Source organism: Benincasa hispida, chromosome 1, assembly GCF_009727055.1.
Source record: "Benincasa hispida cultivar B227 chromosome 1, ASM972705v1, whole genome shotgun sequence".
Lineage (NCBI taxonomy): Eukaryota > Viridiplantae > Streptophyta > Magnoliopsida > Cucurbitales > Cucurbitaceae > Benincasa > Benincasa hispida.
In genome coordinates this window covers 71,306,894-71,330,529 of record NC_052349.1, presented here as the reverse complement: position 1 = coordinate 71,330,529, position 23,636 = coordinate 71,306,894, and the positions used below count along the sequence as shown (strand labels likewise).

Sequence of the window (23,636 nt, the reverse complement as noted above, 5' to 3'; positions counted from 1 at the left end):
GCTTGCTGATACTTTAAGTAAATAATAACACTTCGGCAATATAGTCAGTAACAATTTTCTCATTGTTATTAGACTTTCTATCCTCTCTAACGCTTTTTTTAATTATTATTTTTTATAAGAAACGATGTGTGTGTATATATATATATATATATTCAAAAGGTAAAACACCTTAGGGTCGAGGGTAGAGGAAACCCCCTCCTAAGAACTAAGAAGCTAAAAAAATGCTCTCCCTCTCTCCTTCTTTTCTCCCTTCCCCCACGCCCTCCATTTCGACCACCCCACCAGAGCTCACCATGCCCTCCCTAATCTTCCCTCCTCTTGACTGCCTCTTTCACCCCTCTTCTTCTAACCTTCTTCTGGCTCCTATCCTTCCACCGAACTCCTCTCTCACTCTGTTTCTGCCCTATTTCCAGCCATGGCTTCTTTCTCTTGCCGCATCCTTGACCACGCCTTCCATATGGAGCAAGAAGGATCGAACTTCCTTTTAAAAGACATAAAAAAAGGATAGTCCATTCTTCTCTCCTTAACCTCAATTAAATGGCTTCTTGAGAGCTTTCGCAGACTACTATATGGTTCCACCTTTGGGTTTTTCCTTCTAAAGGAAAGAGTTGATCAAAGCTTCATGAGGCTTGCCAAATTTCGTGCAAAGGAGAATTGGTTTGTAGAATGTGTTGTTTGGCCAATCACAGGAGGAAGAAGGAACATCCACACCCCGTTCGGCAACGAAAAAGTAGGATGACAAGACTTTAAGGAGATGATCGATAGCTGCATCCAATACTTCAAAACATCCCCTGTTTTCCAAGTTAGTTCTTCTTCACCTCCTCCCTCTCCTAAACATAGGCCAGTCGGTCGTACCAGCCTTACTCCACCTCCCAGTGGGAACTCTGCCCTCCCACCCTCCCTTACTCCACCTGTGAAGAAACAGAGCAACCCTGCTTTCTGGTTAAAGAAAAATGATGATGTCTTGCCTGAAAATTTTAGTAATCTTTGGCTTATTTCAAGACTTATGGCATCAAATGGGTGGAAGGAAATTGCGGTAGAACTAAGTAAGTGTCTAGGCACCAATGTCATCATTAATCCTTTGTTTGCAGACAAAGCTCTCATCAAACTAAGCCAAGGAAACCTCAACGAAAAAGTGCCAATTCAGGGTAAATGGACTAAGTTCGGCCCTTTTCATCTTCATCTGGAAAAATGAAATTCATTCAGTCATGGAAGACCCTCAGTAATGCAAGGTTATGGGGGTTGGATCACAATCAAAAACCTTCCCTTAGATTATTGGTGTAGGAAAACTTTCGAGGCAATTGGGGCTTATTTTGGTGGTTTAATTTCAATTGCATCAAAAACTCTTAATCTCATCAACTGTTTAGAAGCGAAAATTGAGTCAGGAAGAATTTATGTGGATTCATGCCAACCACCATTGAAATTAAGGATGATATTCGTGGAAGTTTTTACTTAAACTTTGGTGATATTGCTTGCTGTTATCAGCCTTCAAAACTACCCCCTAAAGTCTTGTTTAAAGATTTCTCCAACCCAATAGACCTAGTTCGGTTATAAAATGTTCTAAAGGATGAAGATGCCTCCTCCTAATTTGATTCAATTGAATTATCCAATTGGTCTTTCCTATTGTCAAATAAATCCAAACCTAAGTTCTCACGAAGTCCAAGTGCAAAAGCAGAAAAGATGAAAGAAATCCAAAAGCCACAAACTTCAAATAACAATCTGGGAGAAATAAGGGAAATCGAAAAGCCAACTTGTGTTTTTATTGAGGCTAACGAAGCAAATCAGTTAATTTTGGAATCTGAGAAGTCCTCCCTCCATTCACAGCCGTAGCCTTCTGAAAAGGCTTTTTTTAATTCAAAGGAAGTCAAAAAGCCCCCATTGCAGCTGCAACCATCCGAAAGGTCCTTTGGCATTCTAAAGGAAACCGAAAAGCCCCCTGAATTAATTGCTGCTCCAGATAAGGCACCTTGTTTAAATTTGAAAACCCCTCGTGTTTCACAGTTAGATATTAATTCATTTGCTGCCATTAAGATGAAAGAGAAAGAAGTTCCAGCCACTACCTCCCCTTTGAATTTGAAAAGCCACCTGTGCCAAAAAGAAAAAAGAAAGCAAAATTTTGTGTCCCTTGCAATGTGGTGCTCCCTTCAGTTTCTTCCTCAGTTGAGCATGTCTTAGCCAAGCCCGAAACCCAAGCTACCCATCAGCTTTCCTCTTCCCCTGTTCTCTGCCTCAGTACCTCTCCCCTACTCTCCCCTGTTTTTCCAAATCCCTCGAACTCACCTTCAACTCAGTCTCTACCCAGCCCCAAGAAGCCAGAATTCCTTCTTTTCCAAAGCAGCCTTTTAATTCCAGGTCAGATTTTNCCAGATCACTTGACCTCCTTGCCTTCACTACCTCAAACATCCGATCCCCTCCTTGCCCTGCCCTCCCCTGTCCTAACAGAGCAACCTTTACCTCTGTCTTTGCATCCTCCAAGCCTCCTCATCCTCCCCTAAATACTAAACCAACCCTTAAACCTTGCAAAGCACACCAAAAACGGCTAAACAGAGACCGCCACCCCTCGTGCCTCTTCAAAACTTTTCCTAAGCACTTTATCAGAAGAAAGCACCTGAGGGGCCACCCCAAAAGCCTCGGACTCACCCTCAACTCAGTCTCCAGCCAGCTCTAAGAAGCCAGAATCCCTTCTCTCCCAAAGCAGCCTTTTAATTCTAGGTCAGATTATCCATCTTCTCTTCCCCCTTCCAACCCAGCTGGACCACTACCCAAAGAAATCCCCATTTTCACCCCTAAACCTCAATCAATCATTGAGAGGGATTGCCCTCCTGACTCCCCTTTCAGTATTAGTACAGAGGAAAACGATTGGTTCATCAATTCAGAAGATCAAGATGAGCCAATTCCCGAAGTATCCCTACTTGCTGACCTAACTACCCTGTTTCAAACAGGGGAGGACCTTACTGCCAAGGCAAAAACCCCCAACCCTGCCCATCCAGCCCCCCCTTCAACCCCTTCTGACCTTCCAGCACATCTACTGAGTTTAGTCACTAACTACAGCCTATTATTGGACTAATCATTGGTTGGCATTGATCACTGTTCTCGAAAAGATGAAGATAGTATCCTGGAACACCAGAGGTCTCAAAGATTGGGATTTTCTAGAAAAAGTGCTTCAGGCCAATAACTTCAATAAGAAATGGATAGAATGGATTTTGGGATGTGTCAAAAACCCACTTTACTCAGTCTTCATTAATTGGAGACCAAGGGGAAGAGTGGCCGCTTCAAGAGGGCTAAGACAAGGTGATCCTCTTTCCCCTTTTCTTTATCTTCTAGTCAGCGAAGTTTTGAGTGCATTAATTTCCAGACTCAACCAATCCGGCATCATTGAAGGTTTTTTAGTAGGCAAAGAGCAAGTTCAAGTCTCCATACTCCAATTTGCGGATGATACCTTATTGTTTTGCAAATATGACAGCACTATGCTGTCAAAACTTAAGCATACAGTGGAGCTTTTTGAATGGTGTTCAGGGCTGAAGGTAAATTGGGATAAATCAGCCCTCTATGGCATTAATGTGGATGATAGTGAGTTCTATACTACAGCAGCTTCTTTGAATGTTTCGGCTGACCACCTCCCTTTCTATTATCTAGGGTTGCCTCCAGGGGGCTACCCGAAAAGGGCCTCCTTTTGGCAGCCGGTCCTAGACAAAGTACAAGGTAAACTCGAAAAATGGAGAAGATTCAATCTATCTAGGGGTGGAAGAGCCACTATTTGCACCTCAGTCTTTTCAAACCTTCGAACCCATTACTTGGCCATCTTCCTTATGCCCGAAGGGGTAGCAACTAAAATGGAAAGGTTAGTACGAAGCTTCTTTTGGGAAGGTAATAAGGGCAGCAAGCAAAATCACTTAGTTAAATGGGAATTGGTTCAAAAACCTATAGCAGATGGTGGTCTAGGTCTTGGGGGGCTCAAAGCTATGAATGTTGCACTCCTTGCTAAATGGGGTTGGAGATTCTTCAATGAGGAAAACTCTCTTTGGGGCAAAGTTGTTAGAAGTATTCATAGGATGCTTTTGATTGGCACACGGCAGGGAAAGGTGGTAAAAGTTTGAAAAGTCCATGGATTAACATCTCAAAGACATGGCTTAAGGTAGAATCTTTGGCCACTTTCAAACTTGGTAATGGCAGTCGAATTGCCTTCTGGTTAGACACTTGGGAAGGGCCCTCCCCCTTCAGTATCCTTTTTCCTAGCTTATTCAGAATTACCATGCTACCCAATGGCTCAGTTGCCGATCATTGGAACAATAGCATAGCTTCGTGGTCCATTAATTTCCGAAGATCGCTCAAAGATGAAGAAATGTTGGCCTTCCAAGACTTGTTGAGGAAAATTGTAAGTAAAAGTTCTCTCTCTTTTGATAAAAGAGTGTGGTCCTTCTCAACCACTGGCCAATACACCGTTAAATCCCTCAAAGGCCACCTAACACCATTCTCCCCCTTGGAAAAGCCCATCTTCTTGGCTATTTGGAAAACAAAAAGTCCAAGAAGAGTCAACATCCTTATTTGGATTATACTTTTCGGTCAGCTGAATGTAGCTGAAGTCCTCTAGAGAAAGCAACCAGCATCCTCCCTTTCCCCCACAGTTTGCCCATTCTGCCTACAACATAGTGAGGACTCCCTTCACCTCTTCTTTATATGCCCTTATTCAAATTGGTGTTGGAAAAAGCTGCTGTGTTTTTTCAACCTTTCATGGATCTTGTGCAACGATTTCAAAAGTAACGTGTTTCAGCTCCTTGCCGGCCCCATTTCCCACAAATCCATTTGTTTGTTATGGTGTAATGCTGTAAAAGCCTTATTGGAAGACCTTTGGTTTGAAAGAAATCAAAGGATTTTCCATAACAAAGCCACTAGATGCCAAGACCGCTTTGAAGCCGTCCATCGTCAAGCCTCCTCCTAGTGCCTCCTTTCCGATCCTTTCCGTGCCTATAGCCTTTCAGATTTCAACCTCAATTGGAGGGCCTTTATCTCAACCCCTCCCATTGGACAACACTAAACATTTCCAGATTTCCAGATTTCAGCACCACTTATTGAACTTTTTATATATTTCCATAAGTTTCAGGCCACTGTTTTGGCTTTATCTTTAGGTTTTCACTTTTGATGTTTCTTTAGGCTTTGTCCTCATTTTGTAATCTAGTTGTTATATCTCCCAGTTATGGGTTAGAATTGGAGATGATGAGGGTGCTAAGGGAGTGTCAACCTAGTTGAGACGTCCGGGTGCATCTCCTGATCCTTTTACAAGCACTTGTATTTTCGCTTTGCTCGTTGTATAACTCTATTGTACTTAGAGCTTTCACTCCTCTCTATTTATTAATATAATGAATCGTTTCCTTTTCAAAAAAAAAAAAAAAAAAAGAACTAAGAAGCTAACTATTGGACGAGCTTTCCAATCATTGATAAAGATGCTGCAGTTATAAAAGAATTTTGAATGTAAAGAAGCTCACCAAAAACCGTATTTTGGACAAGATTTTTTCTAAAATTTTTATCCAAGTGTCCGGGCCAGCTTACGCGCACTTTGACTAATCTCACGGGATAACCCGCTTGACCCTACAACATTTGGGTGTCAAGGAAACTCATAGGGGCTGTTTTGGGGGCCCAACCTGAGATCGTATATCCCCACATCCTATATCATCTCAATGTTTGGAGGCCCGTTATCCTATTTCGCTGATTTTAGTTGTTTGTGGGCCCATTTTCGAAATGTGTTTTGTATCTCATCGTCATTTTCCTTCCGTGTATCGTATATCATCTCAATGCTCGATCATACTCGATCAAAACTCCCCAGACATCAGAACTCTCCATACATCAGAACTCCTCACATCCTATATCATCTTAGCGCCCCAAACAGCCCCATAAGATTATATCATAGATAGGTAGCCACCATGGATTGATCTATGACCTCTTTAACCCTTTATCAAGGGGATGCCCCCTTGATAAGTATGCTTGGTGGTGTAACATACAGCCTCTTGATGGTGTACTAAGTATCCCATGACCTCTTTAGTTGCATTTTTGAAGATAAGTATGTTTCTTTTTATTCTTTTTGGGCTCTTATTCAACATTCGGCCTCTTGGTGATGTACTAACTATACCAATCTTTTTTGTAATTAGTCTTTTGATGATATCCAACGATTGGAAGACTCTCCTTCAAGGGGTCTTTTCAATTCCTTGCCCCTAGGTTGTTCTTCCATCTTTTGTTGAAATATATTTGAGTGTTTCTTATAAAAGAATAATAAATAGATAAATAAATCAAGGGGTTGTCCCCTTATTTACCACTAGGCCAACACATGATGGTTGTATTTTGTACAAGATTACAAAAGAAATCTAACTGAAGGGACTTACCTTTAAAAGATTTGTTGTTTTGTTCGGTCCATAAATGTCACACCAGCGCTCTAGTGCCACAACTACAGAAAGTCCTAGCTTTGCTCATCTTTTCCCCTGGGACCATATTAGCGCGTGTGTGTGTGTTTTGAGGCAGGGATCTTAGCTTTGCTCATCTTTTATTCACATTTATGTTACTATGTTAGTCAGAAACTATTCCTCGACTATAACAGGAAAAAGAAATGCATTCATGGTAATCTTTGTCAGATATCAAAAGAACCATGGCCCATTCAAATACTTGCCCCATCCACGTATACTATATTCTGATAACTTGAGCAATGCCATATTTTTAACTGAAGTCCCATAAAAAAATGCTTTTAATTGGTAGTCGCTGTGTTGTTAATTGGGTGACTTCTCAACACATAACACGAGGAGAGTTATCAATGTTGAAGTGTTCACTGATATACATGGCGTTCAGTTTCCTTAATCCACAATGCAAACTGTGCTTCTTGATTTTCTGGAATCAGTTATATTTTCTTTTGTTATATAACCATGCTAGATTCATGGACAGCATCAGATGCAGTTTTCACAGCCACTGGCACATCAGCAATTTCAGGGACGGCAGATGTCTTCTGGACATGTTCAACATGGCATTACTCAAAGCCAACTTGGCCAAGGAAATCAAATAAATCGTCAATTGAGCCAGTTTTCTGGCGCTGCTAACAGTAGTTTGTTTAATGCTGCCCAGAGTACACCAACTTCTCAAATGGTCAGATATTTCCATCCTTTGTTTTGTTAATATTTAGTATTCTCTTTTCTTTCTTTTAGATGTAGTTGAATTGATATTACCATGGATCAAGTAAATTGCACGAGCCATGAAGTAAATGATGTGCCGTTGGTTTGTAGCTTTACTTAAGGTTAATTTTCCACTCTGCCTCGAACATATTGTTTTGAGGAGTGAAGTTACTGCCTACTGCATAATGATGAGAAGACAACTTTGACCCTTGTATTTGACTTTGGATTACGGGCTTATCTTTTCCTGTCCGTTCACAAGTAGCTGTGTTGGTTTAGCAAGATTAAAACTGCAGCTCCTAGAGTTCCATCTCTTTTGCTCCTTTTGGCAAGTCTTGTCCTCGTTTTATTTAACTTGTTAAGTTGGTCAAGTATCGTTGATACTTTTATCTGGTGACATAATGCTGCCAGTTTTTCCTTTTACCCACTAATTTCATTTGATTCAAATAACGATTTCCCTAATAGAAAACCCTAAATTTTATTAATTAATATAACCAAATGATGCATTTTTTTTTTCAGATAAGAGAAAATTTCCATTCCCTAAGAAGGGAGAATGTATAAAAAGACTGGAGTTGCAAAATAGATCTTCAGCTGGTCATGAAAGCTGTTGGGTAATTACAAAATTGATTAGACTTTAGAGACTCAAGACAAATGATACGCTATATCTTCCCAAAATAAAATTCACAAAACAAAAAAAATGAATAAATTGCCTTGTAGTTGTGAAGCAACTATTTTCTTCCACTGCAAATAAATATGAAAGTAATATGATGATAACTGAGACATCAAGTCCTCAAACTTTATATGTAATTTTAAATCACTCGTATTTATGACACCTGTAGTCAGCATTCATTTCACTAGCAGTTAATCAGATCTAGAATTTGACTTCCTCTGACAAATCTCTTTGAGATATTTTTTGGGTTTCCAGATCCACTTTTTCCTTTTTTTCCTCTCCTCCTGAAAAGGAAATGAAAATTGATGAAATGAAAAGAGACTAATGCTCAAATTACAAAGAAACAAAACACAACAAAAGAATAATACAGAGATAATTAAGCTGAAAAAAAACGTTCCAATTCAAAGAGATCAATAAGATCGGCAAAGTGCTTGGATAGGGAATGCCATGAAGAAGCTTGAGACGAACATACTCCCATAGAGCCGACCATATGAGAACCTTTTCATGAAAAGGCCTTTGATTCCTTTCAAACCAAAACTCCGAAAGAATAACTTTGACTGTTTTTGATCAAACCAATTGAGAAGTAACTTTGAAAGAAGGACCAACCAGGGGTTGAACAACATTCTCATTGAAAGAACTGCCAAAAGGCCCACTGAAGATGAAACACCGAGAATAAATGATGCCAACATTGACTGGAGAAGGTGCAGTCAAATAAGTGCTGCAAATCCTCGCTAATGATCAAACAAAAGGGCAATGTACTTCCAACAAAGGGCCAAACTTGCAACAGAGGTTTTGGAGCCTTGAATGAAGATGAAACTTGAAACTGATGCCAAAACAAACTGACATGGTGCTAATTGTGATCGATTGCCCAAATTTGAATACATCTGATTAACTTTCCAGTAATTTCTATGCTGAAGAGTTGCACATATAATTCCAACTGCTGTCTTCCACTTTAGAATTTATGAGCCAAGTTCAAACCATGAAGTTTAAGCATCCCAACCAACAAACAAAGGATCATTTTTTGAGCATTAACTCCAATAACATAGCCAAATTGGTTGGTAGCCCATCTTTCATAATAATGAGTATACCTCTCTTCACTTATAATTCTAGAAATATAAGTTGACAGTTGACAGTCGACACCTCGATATAATACATTTTACCTTTATTTTCTTTTAATTGTTATTAAAATTATTTCTTCTTAATTTTTTTTCCCAGATTCCAAATATTTCAGCTACAATGTCATCACAACCACTCATGTCGCGTATGCAGGTTTGTTCTATATTTGCTCATTAAATTTTAATGTGTTTTTTTTTTTTTCCAAGTGCTGTTGAGGGGAAGAGAAGAGGCGAGGCTAGGGTAGGGTGTATGCAAATCTAAACGCAGTCTGTTATTATTGGGTATATTAAGTTGGAAAATTCAAATAGGTGTTGTTTCTTCCTCTTCGTTGAATGAAAAAGCATCTTCTTTGTGGTTTGATTTTGTTTTTTTTTTTTTTTGGGTCTGAAAAGGAAACCAAAATTTTCATTTTTTTTAAGAGACAAAACTTGTCATTGATAAAATTGAACGAGAGACTATTGCTCAATAGATACAAAACTCTACAAAAGAGAGAGAAAGCAAACAATAGTTATGTAACACACCAAGAGCTTAAGAGAAAATAGACCGAATATTATTAAATGAAGGGGCTGGAAGCCTATTTATACATGAAGAGATGACCGGCTAAACCAATAACTTGGCTTAATGACCTGGACAGCCAGTTTTACTCATAACTAACTTTATGACTAATATTTACAAATAAGATTCCAACATTAAAAATGTACCATTGGTCAGGAAAAAGAGTTGTTTTTTAGGATTAGAAGGTACCCTCATACTTAGAGGGAGGAGGACCACTTTCTTGCCCACCCACGTAAATCATAGATATTGTCACGACCATTATGAAGAGTCTTGTTGTCATATTACCGCGGTCTGCCCAAAAGCAAGTGACAGACGTCGATTTCTAAGACGTCACAAGTGATTTGGTCTTGGTAAATGTTTCCTTTTGAAATAGAGGCTGTGCAAATTTCCTGAACTGTTGCCTCTCCCCCTTTTTTGATCCAGCTGACCTTATAAGAATTCGGGTGAGCCTCAACCTTTAGATTAAGGGCAGCAATCAACTTTTTTGACACTATATTTTCAGTGCTCCCACTGTCAACAATTACTTGGCACACCCGACCATGATGGTGCAACGAGTGCGAAATAGAGAATAACGTTGGGGGTGGCTTTCAGACTTAAGTGTAAGGAGAACATGTTGAAGAACACGAGACAATTGATCTCCATCGTCGGATTCAATGTAAGCAAGTTCATTGTCATCGTCATCTGCACAATCATTCCCTACAAGATCATCTTCTTCTTGGATGGCTAACGTCCTTCATTGAGTACACTTATTCGAGAGATGTCCTTGTTGTCCACAACAGAAACACTTTCCTAGAGTTGGCCGGTTGTAAGGATTTGAATTCTTCTTGTTTGAGGTGGTTTCCGTAGGCTTAGGTTTCGATTGCTTGGATATAGAGTCATCTTTCTTTGCTTGTTGACTTAAAGAAGAAGTTTGTTCAGCTGTTTTGGATTGTTCTATTCGATGAAAGGAAGGTTGTTGTCGCTCCCAATTCTGTCTTCTTTGGTATGTTTTTAGTTGTTTTGCTTCTTGACTTTCCTCAATGGTGGTGGCTAAGGTGATGGCATCAACCAAATAGGCCAATGGATGTAATTTGAGAACTTATTTAATATCTTCTCGTAAGCCAAGGATGAATCTTGATATAAGTTGTTGCTCGGTCTCGGGAAGATTGTTTCTAGCCCCCAATCAGTGAAATTCTTGAGCGTAATCAAGAATAGATCGATCTCCTTGCCTACAAAGTTGGTATTGATTGTACAAGAGTTGTTGATAGTTGAGGGAGAGGAATCTTTTTTCATTAGTCTTAGAAGCTTGGGCCAAGATTTGATTGGTGGCTTGTCATAGTACTTTCGGTTGGTTTGAAGTTGATCCCACCAAGCTGAAGCTCCTCGTTGAAACTTGAAGGCTACCAATTTCACCTTTTTATCTTCTGCTGTATTAGCGTATTCAAAGAAGTTTTTGACCTTCTTGATCCAGTCCAAGAAAGCTTCAACGTCCATTTTGCCATCAAAACTAGGGAGATCGACCTTCATCTTATAATCCTAATGTTCTTGAGGGTATTGCGGTCTTCCTTGGCGTCTTCCCATCCAATCTTGATTCAGGCAGCAATAATTCTCATCTTCCTCTGAAGAGTCAGAATCTTGCATCATGTATCCAGGGATTTGAACATCTTGAACTCGCAATCTTGGCTGATAATTGAGCTTTCTTGGTAGGGAATTATGTATGTCACCCAAAATTGTTCTCCACGGTAAGTTCTTCCCAAGTTCTTGAAAGGTTCTTGGACTATTTCTTGGTGCCCGACTTCTGTTTGATTGATGTTCAGACCATTTTCACCAGCTTGTTCTCCTTCTAGAAGATTTTCATTGATTTGCAAAGTATTCTTGTTTTTTCAATTGTCAAAAACTTGCTGTCCGTGAGCCACCATTGGGTTTGAAATGTCCATATGTTGCAGAATTTGGGCTTAGCATAACTCGAAGGTCATTCATCTCATTCTTCACATCCACTATGGCTAATTCTACCGAAGCCATTCTAGTCTCCAAGGCTTTGGTTGATGAGGAAGCTTCCGCATCCATAAGGTGATCCAAGAAAAAGAATGCACGTTTTGGATCACAAGCTCTGATTCCAATATGATGTAACATACCAAGAGTTTAAGAGAAAATAGACTAAATATTATTAAATGAAGGGGCAGGAAGCTTATTTATACATGAAGAGATGACCGGCTAAACCAGTAACTTGGTTTAATGACCTGGACAGCCGGTTAGACTCATAACTAACTTTATAACTAATGTTTATAAATAAGATTCCAGCATTAAACATGTATTAAAGGTGTAATATTCTTATTCTCTACATCAAATAGACAAAGCAACGAGTAAAATATAATTGGAACAGACCCATAACTAAAAATCACATTAACAATGAACAAAACCAAACCAATAAGGGAATAAAAATGCTGGCCAGTTGAGATTGATGTCCTTGAGTAGCCCACAAAGGATGTAGTGAGAGAGCACCAAAGAGAGGCATTGAGGCGAGCTGAAGCAATGACGTCTAAGCTAGAACTAGGGGTGAACATGACAGACCGAAAAACCGAGCCGACCGACTAAAACCGACCAAACTGAATTCGGTCGAGTGAGATGGAAGCAGCGTCGTTCGGAGTTGGTTCAAAGGAGGAAAAAAGTCGACAATCGGTCGGTCGGAAATTTTGGATCGGGTCGACCGATATATTAAAAAAATAAAATATATACATATACATGCATGCATGCATGCATACATACATATATATATACACACACACATATATATATAAGTTTAATTAATTTATTTATATATACTTTTTAAAAAAACCAACTTTTCCACCCACCCGCTCACTCGGTTTTCAATGTTGCGGCGGTCGATATCGGTTTGGACATTTTCCAAACCGACCACATTTTTAGCTCAAAACTGACTCTGACCGAGTAAAAAAAACCCATGATAGTTTGAATAAATTAAGAAGCTTGCACCAGCTTGATGTATTGCTCCAAGAATTCAAAGAGTAATCTTGTATTAATGAATTGGAATGTAGGCATGAAAGCCTATTTGTACACATAAGGTGACTGATCACCTAGGTTGCCGGTCATCCTCATGAGTTACCGGTTAATGAAAGTAATTTTAACTCCTTATACAGCCAGATTACAAAGTATAATAGCTACCTCCTTAACTCCCAATACAGCCGGATTACAAAATATAATAGCTACATCAATTCAACAACTTAAACTAAAGTATTCAACAAGTCCTACATCACATTCACAGCATTTAAACGAGAAGGGGCAAGTAAAAAGAACAGGGTTGTAGCTTTGCACATTCAAATGACATAGAAAACAAATTAATGGCTGAAGGCAATGGCTAATTTCTTCTGAAGAACATCAGCTGTGTTCAGGCTATTGTTTAATAGAATCCAAGATAAAATGGAAACCCTCAAAAGATTACCAGATTGCCATAACGCCAATTCTGATGTAGCCTAAATAGCCTCAAGGATTAATCCTCCAAGAATCAAGCTTATAAATATTTTTTAGAATGGATAATGTGTTTGATACAAGAGAGGAAGGTTTCTATTTGTAGAGCTTTATTACAAGTGGGGCTAAAAAGGGAATTAACCTAGAATGTTACCTAATTACTCAATTAATAACCTATTCTTCTTACATCATTCTACCCCTCTAAAAAGAAAACTCGTCCTCAAGTTCTAAAAAGAAAAAAATTATGAAGCAAACAAGGAATGAAATAAATTTGTTCAATAGAGTGACCAAACCAACCTCCTACATTTTGAATAAAAATATTATGATCAAAGGGATAAATTCGAGACAAAAAATCCAATATTGCAACCAAAAGATGAACTCCATCGGCCATAAACCTAAAAAGGATGTTTCCTTCAAGCTCATTCAAAACCGTATTTAAAGGACCAATCATTAAAAAACCACCTTCCAAAGACAATCGTTCAAGAATCACATCTTCTTTATCATTCGCTTCAAGCTCCTCAACAGTTTGGTGATCCATTTCCAATGCAATCAATGTGTCGTTGTTCTGGTTTGATTCTTGCTCGCTGTTCGATATCTCTTTTCTATCTTCTTTGTTGAATTTTTCTTAACTTGAGACAATTTCCAAACTAACATCTTCAAATTCTTCTTTTTCTTCTTCTTTGGTTCCATGATTTTTGTCCCAATCACCTCCGTTAAAGTTACATGGGTTTCAACAAGATTTTTTCCAATTTTATCTTCAAGATTTTCTATTCGAAAAATTTTCCACCATGATTCCTTTGTTTTTTCTTCCATATATGAGATCAATCTGTTCTTGAACTCTTGCAAATGAATTATAAATGATCAATATGTTGAGTCATTTTTTCCAATGAACATTGGATTTCTTTTGTTGTTTTCTTTATTTCCTCCAATGCTATGGGAACAAAGTAGTCATTTTGTTGGATTTTTGGATATGTTTCAATCTCGTAGTGTATCGAACTCATCTATTGATTTTCTTGAATCAATGTTTCTTAATTGTGTTTCATAATCAAAAGAATAATTTTGAGTCTTGAACATTCTTCTTGAGCTGTAAAAATCCATTCTTCATGATTCTTTAATTCATCTAACTCCCAATCTTTACGTTGATTTCTTTAAAAAAAAAGGGTTTGATTCAATCGTTAAGCCCTTTCTCGTTATTGTTGCCTTCTTATTCCATCCCAAATTGACTTAGAAACATCTTTGGAGTCACTAGAACCACTAGATTCAAATTTTCAATGTGGATAATGATAGGTTTTTTGATAAAATTAAGCATGGGCAAAATTAATAGGTTGAAATTCTTCTTTTGAATCACTTGAGTCAAAATCCCAGCATTGCTTTTGGAAGTAAAATTGATTTTCTTGCCTATAACAACTTCTGGTTTTTTCTTGGACATCTTTGATCGGCAATAATTCATTCTTGCAAAATTTTGCAAAATTTTTAGTTTCTTCTTTCTTTCTTGGAATTTCAAGGGTTCCCCCTAATTATGTGGGTTGTTCGACAACAAGCACAACTTTCTTGTGATTGGCATCATCAAGAATTTCATGGACTTCCACCAGCGATAGTCAATATTGGCCCAAACGGATGCTCTGATACCAAATTGATGTAGCCTAAGTAGCCTCAAGGATTAATCCTCCAAGGATCAAGATTGTACTTTTATTAGAATGAATAATGTGTTTGATACAAGAGGGAAAAGTTCCTATTTATGGAGCTTTATTACAAGGGGGTAAAAAGGGAATTAACCTAGAATATTACCTAATTACTCCATTAATCCCTATTCTTATATCAAAATCATTTTTGATAAAGGAGAAGAGGATCTTAACTTGCAGGAGAAGGATCTAACCAAAAGTGAATCTGAAGCCTCCAAACTCCAAATTCTGAAATCAGACCCAACACTAACCGGTGTTTTGGAGCGAACTTCCATGAGAGCTGCAAAATCTAAAATTTCAGCATCTTTTAAAGTTCTCCTAGAGGCAATTTGCCAGCCATGCTGATCTTTTCTATCTAGAGACAATTTGCCATGCTGATCTTTTCTAACGCAATAAGAGGTCTTAGCATTGCTCGAGTCGAAAATTAATTTTTGCAAATGAGAAGAATGGATGCTCTGATTTTCCACTAACACCTCTGTATAACTCTTGACTGCTCCATTCATCGCACATTTCTCTGACTGATATATAGGTTCAACCACAACTATTGAATTGGGATTCAAGTTCTGTCGCATTATCAACATTAATAAGAAAGAAGAAAGAAAAAGAAGAAAGTCCTTAATCATTTCTCAAATACTAACCACCCTTTTTATTTTGGGTCAAAACTAGCTGGAACGTGAATGTTCATTCTTCCTTCAGTGCTAGGCCAAACAACACATTAAAAAAACCAACCAAAAGAAGATCTAAACTATATAACCAAATGACTAAATCTCCATGGTCTTTCTTATGAACAAAGGATTGATCAGGAGATGCAAAAGCTCAACCAAACTGGCTTCAAACCAACGTAAAAGGGAGAGAGAGAAGAAAATCTTCTGTTTGTAGCTCATGTCTTCCACAAAATATCCATTCTCGTACCAAATACGAAAATAGGTAATCTAGATGCAACAACTTAGAACTTCCATCATAATGGGAAATAACCACACTGACAACCCCCAGGCCATAAAAAATGAATATGCAAACCAAGAAACCTACAAAAATGGCTTTAATTAGCGAATTGCATGGCGAAAATAGCGGGCAAAGGCGGCAGGGACAATGGAAAACAATGTTGGTGATGGAGATTTAGATTACCAGTGAGATAAGTTGGGGATGAGTAAGAGTTTCAGTGGGAGAGGGTACTTGACGAACTGCAAAGAAGAAAAAGAAGAGGATGACATCGGAGATGTCTGAGATGTTTTCAAATGTTTGAGGTTGACTGCGGTGAACGAAGGTTGGAGGTTTTTAGCAGTAGGAGAGAGTACTTTGCAAAAGAAAGTAGAAGAAGAGGATGACGTTGAGGATCAATGGGTGAGGGTAGCGACATAAGATGTTCAAATTCGTCTAAGGCTGACAGCGGTGTTTGGAGGTTGGATGGAAGGTGCTAAGGTTTTCCCAAGGAGTGTTCAACTTTCATTTTGTATGATCTTTTGTTTTTCCGTCTTCTATAAAAAAGTATGTATCCTAAGCTGCTTTATATCACTAGCTATGAAATTGTGAGTTTGTGAGGTTTCTGCAGAACAACTTTCAGGATTTTGGTTTTGTGCTAGCTCGTTGAGGGATATTAGAGCGTCAATTGGGGAATTACTCTCAATCTGCCTTTCAGAGAGAGGCCATTTTCTTGTTCACTTGGCCTGTATGCTTTTATTGTTTATTCTGTTTTAGGTTGTTTACTTGGGTTTGATTGCTTATGGTTTGGGGGTTTTAACTTTATTTTTAGCTTTTTTCTCACTCCTTGTTGGAGTTGGTATTGTTGAAAAATGGGGTATTTGTCCTAAGGATATTTTAGTCTTTTTATATTTCTCTACTATATTAGGGTTTGCCTTAGTCTATTTATATGTGGTGTCTGTGGTGATTGTAGGTGAAAAAGTTAATAAGAATTCTTCTTTCGTGGTTTTTTCTCCCTGGTCTAGGGTATTCCACATAAACCTTTCTTCTTCTTTTTTTCTTCTCTTCCTTTATTTTCAATATGGTATCAGAGCAAGGTGATGAAACCCTCGCCACTATGGAAGAAATTCAATCATCAACCCTAGTCAGTGATGGAACTACGACAGAAGCGATCAATACTGCCGCTATACAGGCTGTTGTCGACAAATATCTCTGGTCCATCCTTAACTCGATGCAACCACAGTCGATGCAAGAAGCCTAACAGGCGTTTGGGACTAGCCCAGCCGCGCCGCACGGGATCCACCAGCAGCCAATAGGCGGCCTTCTAGCTGCACAGCAGGTCAGGACCTTTCCAACCGCGTCGCACGCCTTCCCAACCGTGTCACCAGCCACCACTCTAGTCGATGTTTCCGTCTCCAGCCATCGACCATACGAGTGAGGCGTTTTCTTTTCCAGGTGGGCAGAAACCCTCTACGACCACCTACCCTATTCCTCCTCAACATGGGTCGGCTGGTCATGGTGGCTTGGGGCTAATGGGCCTATCTGAAGTTGGAGTCCAACAACAACTAGCAAGCCTTCAACAACAAATTGCAGCTCTTGGGGCCATTCTTGGGACCACAACAAATCTTCAGACAAATCCTGTTAACTCAGATTTCTCTTCGAGTCTACCATTGTATTCGGAAAATCCAGTAACAACTTTCCCTAATTTACATACTCAAAATATTTTGACTGGATCTGTGGGAAATTCTACAGGTTAATTATAGGGGAGAAATTGAATGGACAAAAACTATTTCTCTTGGTCCCAGTCCATCAAATTGGCTCTCGAGGGGAGATAAATTCGAATATCTAACTCGTGAGATACCGAAATCGAAACCTGGGGATCCTCAGGAGTGTATCTAGAAGGCAGAAGATTCCTTGCTCCGTTCTATGCTGGTGAACAGCATGGAACCTCATATAGGAACGTCCTTGCTGTATTCTGCTACAGCTCGAGACATTTGGGATGCAGTCCAGAAGCTGTACTCTAAAAGGCAAAATGCATCATGCCTGTATACCCTGCGGAAACAGGTCCATGAGTACAAACAGGGAACCATGGACGTGACTTCTTACTTCAACAAACTGTCTTTACTGTGGCAGGAGATGGATCTATGTCGCGATATTGTCTGGGATTGTCCCTACGATGATGTCCAGTTTTCGAAGATTGAGGAAGTTGATCAGGTTTATGTCTTCCTTGCAGGGTTGAATTCTAGATTTGATATTGTTCGTAGTTGGATACTGGGACAAAGATCGATATCGACACTCATTGAGGTTTGTTCGGAGATCCGATTGGCGGAAGATAGATCCAGTGCTATGAACAATTTTGTGGTTATTGTTATAGACTCCGTTGCATTTGGTGTGAAATCTTCTGGTCCTGATAATGATAAGCAGAATGGTAAATCTTCTCCGATATGTGAACATTGCAAGAAACCATGACATACCAAGGACTAGTGCTGGAAACTACATGGTTGACCCTCGAATGACAGACGTCATTCTCCAAACAAGTCAAAGTCTGGGGGAGCTCTTGTGGGTGAATCCACTGATGGTGTGTCGAATTCCCAAGTGGCCAACTAGAATGACCTAGGTACTATAGGGGTCGGTACAATTGTCCAGTCAGGTAACCCTCAATCCTTTAGTCTTCTTGTTAAAGGGAAAGAACCATGGATCTAGATTCGGGAGCAACTTGATCACTTAATTGGCTCATCTGATCATTTTCTTTCATATTTATCAAGTGTTGGTAATGAGAGGATTCAAATAGCAGATGGGTTCTTTGCTCCTGTCGCAAGAAAGGGTCATCTGTCTCCTCTCCAGGGGTTGACTTTACAGAATGTGTTGCATGTTCCGAAGATATCCTACAACCTGCTATTTATCAGTAAAATAACGGGGGATTTGAATTTTCGTGTTGTTTTCTCACCAGATACTGTTTTGCAGGATTTGAGCTCGAGGACGATGATTGGCATTGTTCGGCATGACAGGGGCTTCTATTTCCTTTGTGGTGACGCTCCCTTTAGGGGTTCTTCTAGGACTAGTCTATTATCTTCATTTTCAACATCTGAAAAAGATTATTTGTTATGGCATTTTCGCCTTGGTCATCCAAACTTTCAATATATGAAATATTTGTTTTCCCATTTGTTTCATAGTGTGGATGTTTCTTCTTTGTCTTGGGATGTGTGTGCGCGTGCAAAACAACACCAGGTTACTTTCCCTTCTTGGCCTTACAAGCCTTCTCGGCCATTCCATCTAGTCCATGTGATGTTTGGGGTCCATCAAACATCACTACTCTGTCCGACAAGCGTTGGTTTGTAACCTTTATTGATGATCACATTCGTCTTACATGAGTGTTTCTGCTCACTGACAAATCAGAAGTGACGTCTGTTTTCCAACAATTTTATATTACAGTAGAAACTCAGTTTAGCACCAAGATTGCCATCCTTTGAAGTGACAATGGTCGGGAGTTCATTAATAACACCCTTCGTGAGTTCCTTAATTCTAAAGGTATTGTCCATCAAAATTCGTGTGCTTGTTGGGGTGGCTGAACGGAAAAATTGTCACCTCATTGAAGTTGTCCGGTCCCTAATGCTTCCTGCATCTTTTCCATCATATTTATGGGGAGATGTTGTTCTGACTGTAGCACACCTCATTAATCGGATGCCTTCCCATGTTCTCAAATTCCAAACCCCTCTTGAATGTTTCAAAGAGTCTTACCTCTCCACACGTCTCGTTCCTGATGTTCCTCTTTGGGTGTTTGAATGTACTGTGTTTGTCCATAGTCATCTCATGTTCCTCACCAAACTAAATTTGCTCCTCGGGTTCAAAAATGTATCTTTGTTGGATATCCTCTTCACCAGCGTGGCTATAAATGTTTCCATCCAGCCTGAAGGAAGTATTTTGTCACCATGGATGTAACATTCCTTGAGGATAAACCCTTCTTTCCCATTAGTCCTCTGTAGAGGGAGAGTTCTAGTGAAGAGACTAACTTGTCCACATATTCCCTTCCTGTGGATTTTCTTTTGGAACCTATCCTGGATACAAATAATACTGTCCTTTCTACTAAACAAATGTCCTAGATAACACTACAGGAAGAATCTTAGAAAGGAAATAGTGCCTCCTGTTGCTCCACTGGATACTGTCCATGAGTCGAAACTCGCATTGGCTCAAGTTCAAGATACTTATGTTCCTGATGATACTAGTAAGTGTGTTGATGGTGATGTGATTGAAAGTGGTGACATTGATGAGACTGTTCCAGATAATGACAAAACTGGAAATAGTAATAGGTCATCAGGAGAGATTCAAGAGGATGAGGACTTGCCGCGTGAAAACAAGTGTGACCACCGTTCTTGTACTATTTAGGAGTTAGGTAAACGTAAAGCAGGAGAGTATGATGCTACCCTTGATATAACCATTGCTTTACGAAAAGGGACCAGGTCATGTACCAAGTATTCCATACACAGTTTCCTCTCTTACAATAACTTGTCTTGTGGGTTTAAAGCCTTCACTACTAACCTAGATAGTGTAACAATACCAACCAATGTGCATGTGGCTATGGAAATTCCCGAATGGAAGGCAGCAGTTATGGAAAAGATGAAAGCTCTTAAAACGAATAAGACGTGGGACCTTATGGCTCTTTCTAAAGGGCACAAAACCGTTGGGTGCAAATGGGTGTTTACTGTAAGTATAAGTCTGAGGGAACGCTTGATAAGTACAAAGCCAGATTGGTTGCTAAAGGGTTTACTCAGACGTATGGAATTGATTACTCAGAAACTTTCTCTCCAGTGGCAAAACTAAATACGATTCAAGTTCTTCTCTCAGTAGTTATCAACAAAGATTGGTCTTTTCATCAACTTGATGTGAAGAATGCGTTCCTAAATGGTGAATTAAAGGAAGAGGTCTATATGAGTCATCTTCTTAGATTTGAAGCTCAATTTGGTTATTAGGTTTGTAACCTCAGGAAATCACTATATGGTTTGAAACAATCTCCGGGAGCTTGGTTTGATAGATTCACCACCTTTGTTAAGTCCCAAGGTTTCATTCAGGGGCACTCAAATCATACCTTGTTCACAAAGAAGTTTGCATCAGGAAAGGTGGTTGTTCTAATTGTGTACATTGATGATATTATTTTGTTAGGGGATGATGCTGCTGAGATTACCAAACTAAAACAGAAAATGGTGGGTGAATTTGAGATTAAAGATCTCGGGAGGTTAAGATATTTTCTTGGAATGAAGGTGTAAAGATCGAGAGAATGAATATCTATTTCTCAACGAAAATACACTCTTGATTTGTTGAGAGAAACAGGGATGACTAGTTGTAAACCTATTGATACCCTTATTGAAGTCAAACGCTAAGCTAGGAGACTCTGTCGACAGAACTCCTGTTAATAAAGAAAGGTACCAGCGTCTGGTAGGAAAGTTGATTTACTTGTCTCATACTAGACTGGATATATCCTATGTTGTCAGTATAGTTAGTCAGCTTATGCAGGCACCTTACGAGAGGCATATGGAGGTTGTTACTCGAATTTTGAGATATTTGAAATCTACTTCAGGAAAGGGTCTAATGTTGAGGAAACATGACAGAAGATGCATTGAGGCTTACACCGATTCTGATTGGACAGGGTATGTTACTGACAGAAAATCAACTTCAGGGTACTGCACTTTTGTGTGGGGTAATCTTATGACTTGACAGAGTAAGAAATAGGGAGTGGTTGCCAGAAGCAATGCTGAAGTAGAATACAGGGCTACAAGTCTGGGTATATGTGAAGAGATATGGTTGAAGAAGGTTTTGTTTGACATTCACAAAGACAGCGACACTCCTATGAAACTCTATTGTGATAACAAGGCAGCTATAAGTATAGCCAACAACCTAATGCAACGTGATAGAACTAAGCATGTGGAGATTGATAGGCACTTCATTAAAGAAAGACTGGATAACGGCAGTATTTGCATTTCCTATATTCTTTCTCATCAACAAGTTACTGACATTCTCACTAAAGGGTTACTGAGGCAAAGCTACGATATGTGTGTTAGCAAGTTGGGTCTCATTGACATCTACGCCCCGACTTGAGGGGGAGTGTTGAAAATGGTGTATTCGCCCTAAGGGCATTTTAGTTTTTTTTATTTCTCTACTGTATTAGGGTTTGCCTTAGTCTACTTATACGTGGTGTCTGTGGTGATTGTAGGTGAAAAATTAATAAGAATTATTCTATCATGGTTTTTTTCTCCCTGGTCTAGGGCTTTCCACGTAAACCTTATCTTCTTCTTTTCTTCTTCTCTTCTTTTATTTTCCATAGGTATCTTTTGAGCATTAGGCTCTTTTTGTTATATTAATGAAAAGTTTGTTTCTTGTTAAGAGAGTGAGAGAGGCCATCTTTTGTGGTTTGTTGGGGTGTGCTTGTGGATCTTTGGAGGGTGAGAAACAATACACTGTTTAGAGGTGTGAAGAGAGACCATGTTTCTCTTTGGGGCTTCAATTTCGAAGACTTATTGTAATTACTCTATAGGCAACATTTTACATAGTTATGGAACTCCTTTCTTTAGTAAGGTTTTTGTAAGCTCGGTTTTTTTTACGTGTCCTTGTATTCTTTCCATTTTTTCAATTGTTTGAATATTTTGTACCCCTATCATTGTTCGAATATTTTGTTCCATTTCATTTGCAATTACTTTGTTCCAGTATGGGTTACCTGTGAGCAATCCGCAACGAAGCCATGCTTCTCAAATTCTGAGTGATCAGAGTATGTCCCTTGGCTCACTGATTTATTCATGTTCTATTGAGAATTAGACGAACGACTGTGCCGTTAAGGCAGAGGCATAATAATATGGTCTTTGTGTAATTTTTTTTACAATATTGCTTTCTAACAAGCAGCTTGCGTTTATTCCTCATCAGTCTTCAACTTGGGAGGAGGTAGTACGGGCGGTATGATGCCTATGCAACAACAGCAACAAGTACAACAACAGCAGCAACAGCAGCTTGCTTCACAAGGTGCATTTGGCAACATGCCTACAAATGCACAGTCTCTACAATCTGGTATGGTACCACTTCAAAACATGCAACAGACTCACCCTAATTTTGGCCAGCAAAGACAGCAAAACCAGCAGTAACCAATGTGCTTTGGAAATCTGCAATTCCTTGAGTAAAAAGGGGTCAACATATCCTATACTCTTCATATTTGGCATTTATAGCCCCTGCATGTAATGCAATCCATCGTATATTTGTGTGTACTGTTCACTTCGTAGAGAAGATTGATAAGCTAATTGAGAAAATGACTTATGTAGATCAAACCAAAATGATTTGGTTTAAATATCAACGCTAAAAAGTGTTTACTTTAATACTCTTTTGTACATACAGCTGAATTTTGGACTGTTGTGTAGAATTAAAGTCATTTTGTAATTGCCTCAGATGTTCTTAATCCGATTAAATCGAACCTCATCCCTTGGTGGAATTTGTTCTCATCACATTTTTAGCACTGAAAAACGAGGATTTGGAGACCATGTTATAAGAAACACTTTTGAGATACCTTGGAGTCTCTTCAACTTTTTCTAAAAGCAAGGAAACATTACTGAGTTTTATTTTTGTTTTTTATTGTTTTTCAAAAAAGAGTTTATTGAAACACTTCAGGGACGTTTAGGATAAAAACTATTTTAAGATTATAATAAATACTATTTTGTAGTTCTTAATTAATTATAGTCAATACTATTTCAAAATCTTTATTTGCTATCGTATTTACTATTTGTTACCATTTTTATTATTTTACATTCATCATTTTTTATTCTTTATTACAGTGTTTACTATTTTCTCAAAACTAAAATAGATTACACCGCAAATACATGCTATTATAATCAAACTAAAATAATCTATACTCAAAAACAAACTATTATAATCTAAAACTATAAAAACCTTTAAGGAAAAGATCATCCATTCTAGATGGGTGGTAAAAAGATTCTAATTAAAGTAGCTTAGTCTATCCAATCTTCGCACTTTTTGTTTCAAACTTCCTTTGGGAAGTTGTTAGGAACTCAGTCGACTGATGGCATGCTTTTGGAGAAGTTTAGAGTAAGGGAATAA

At 38.8% G+C, this 23,636-nt stretch overlaps 1 protein-coding gene across 7 annotated transcripts in view; it reads left to right on the top strand.

Moving 5' to 3' along the window:
• Window positions 1-22,969, top strand: part of LOC120092745 (mediator of RNA polymerase II transcription subunit 8) — a 36,799-nt gene extending 13,830 nt beyond the window's left edge. For 3 of the 7 annotated variants that reach the window (XM_039051106.1, XM_039051033.1, XM_039051318.1), the window contains 4 exons: window positions 6,913-7,122; window positions 9,031-9,084; window positions 22,245-22,305; window positions 22,458-22,969. In XM_039051106.1, the coding sequence (XP_038907034.1) occupies window positions 6,913-7,122; window positions 9,031-9,084; window positions 22,245-22,305; window positions 22,458-22,672 (540 nt within the window). In that variant the 3' untranslated portion in view covers window positions 22,673-22,969. The remainder of the gene's footprint in view (window positions 1-6,912; window positions 7,123-9,030; window positions 9,085-22,244; window positions 22,306-22,457) is intronic. The other 4 variants (XM_039051249.1, XM_039051171.1, XM_039050962.1 and 1 more) reach the window with 4 other exon arrangements.
• The last annotated feature ends 667 nt before the right edge of the window (window positions 22,970-23,636 follow it).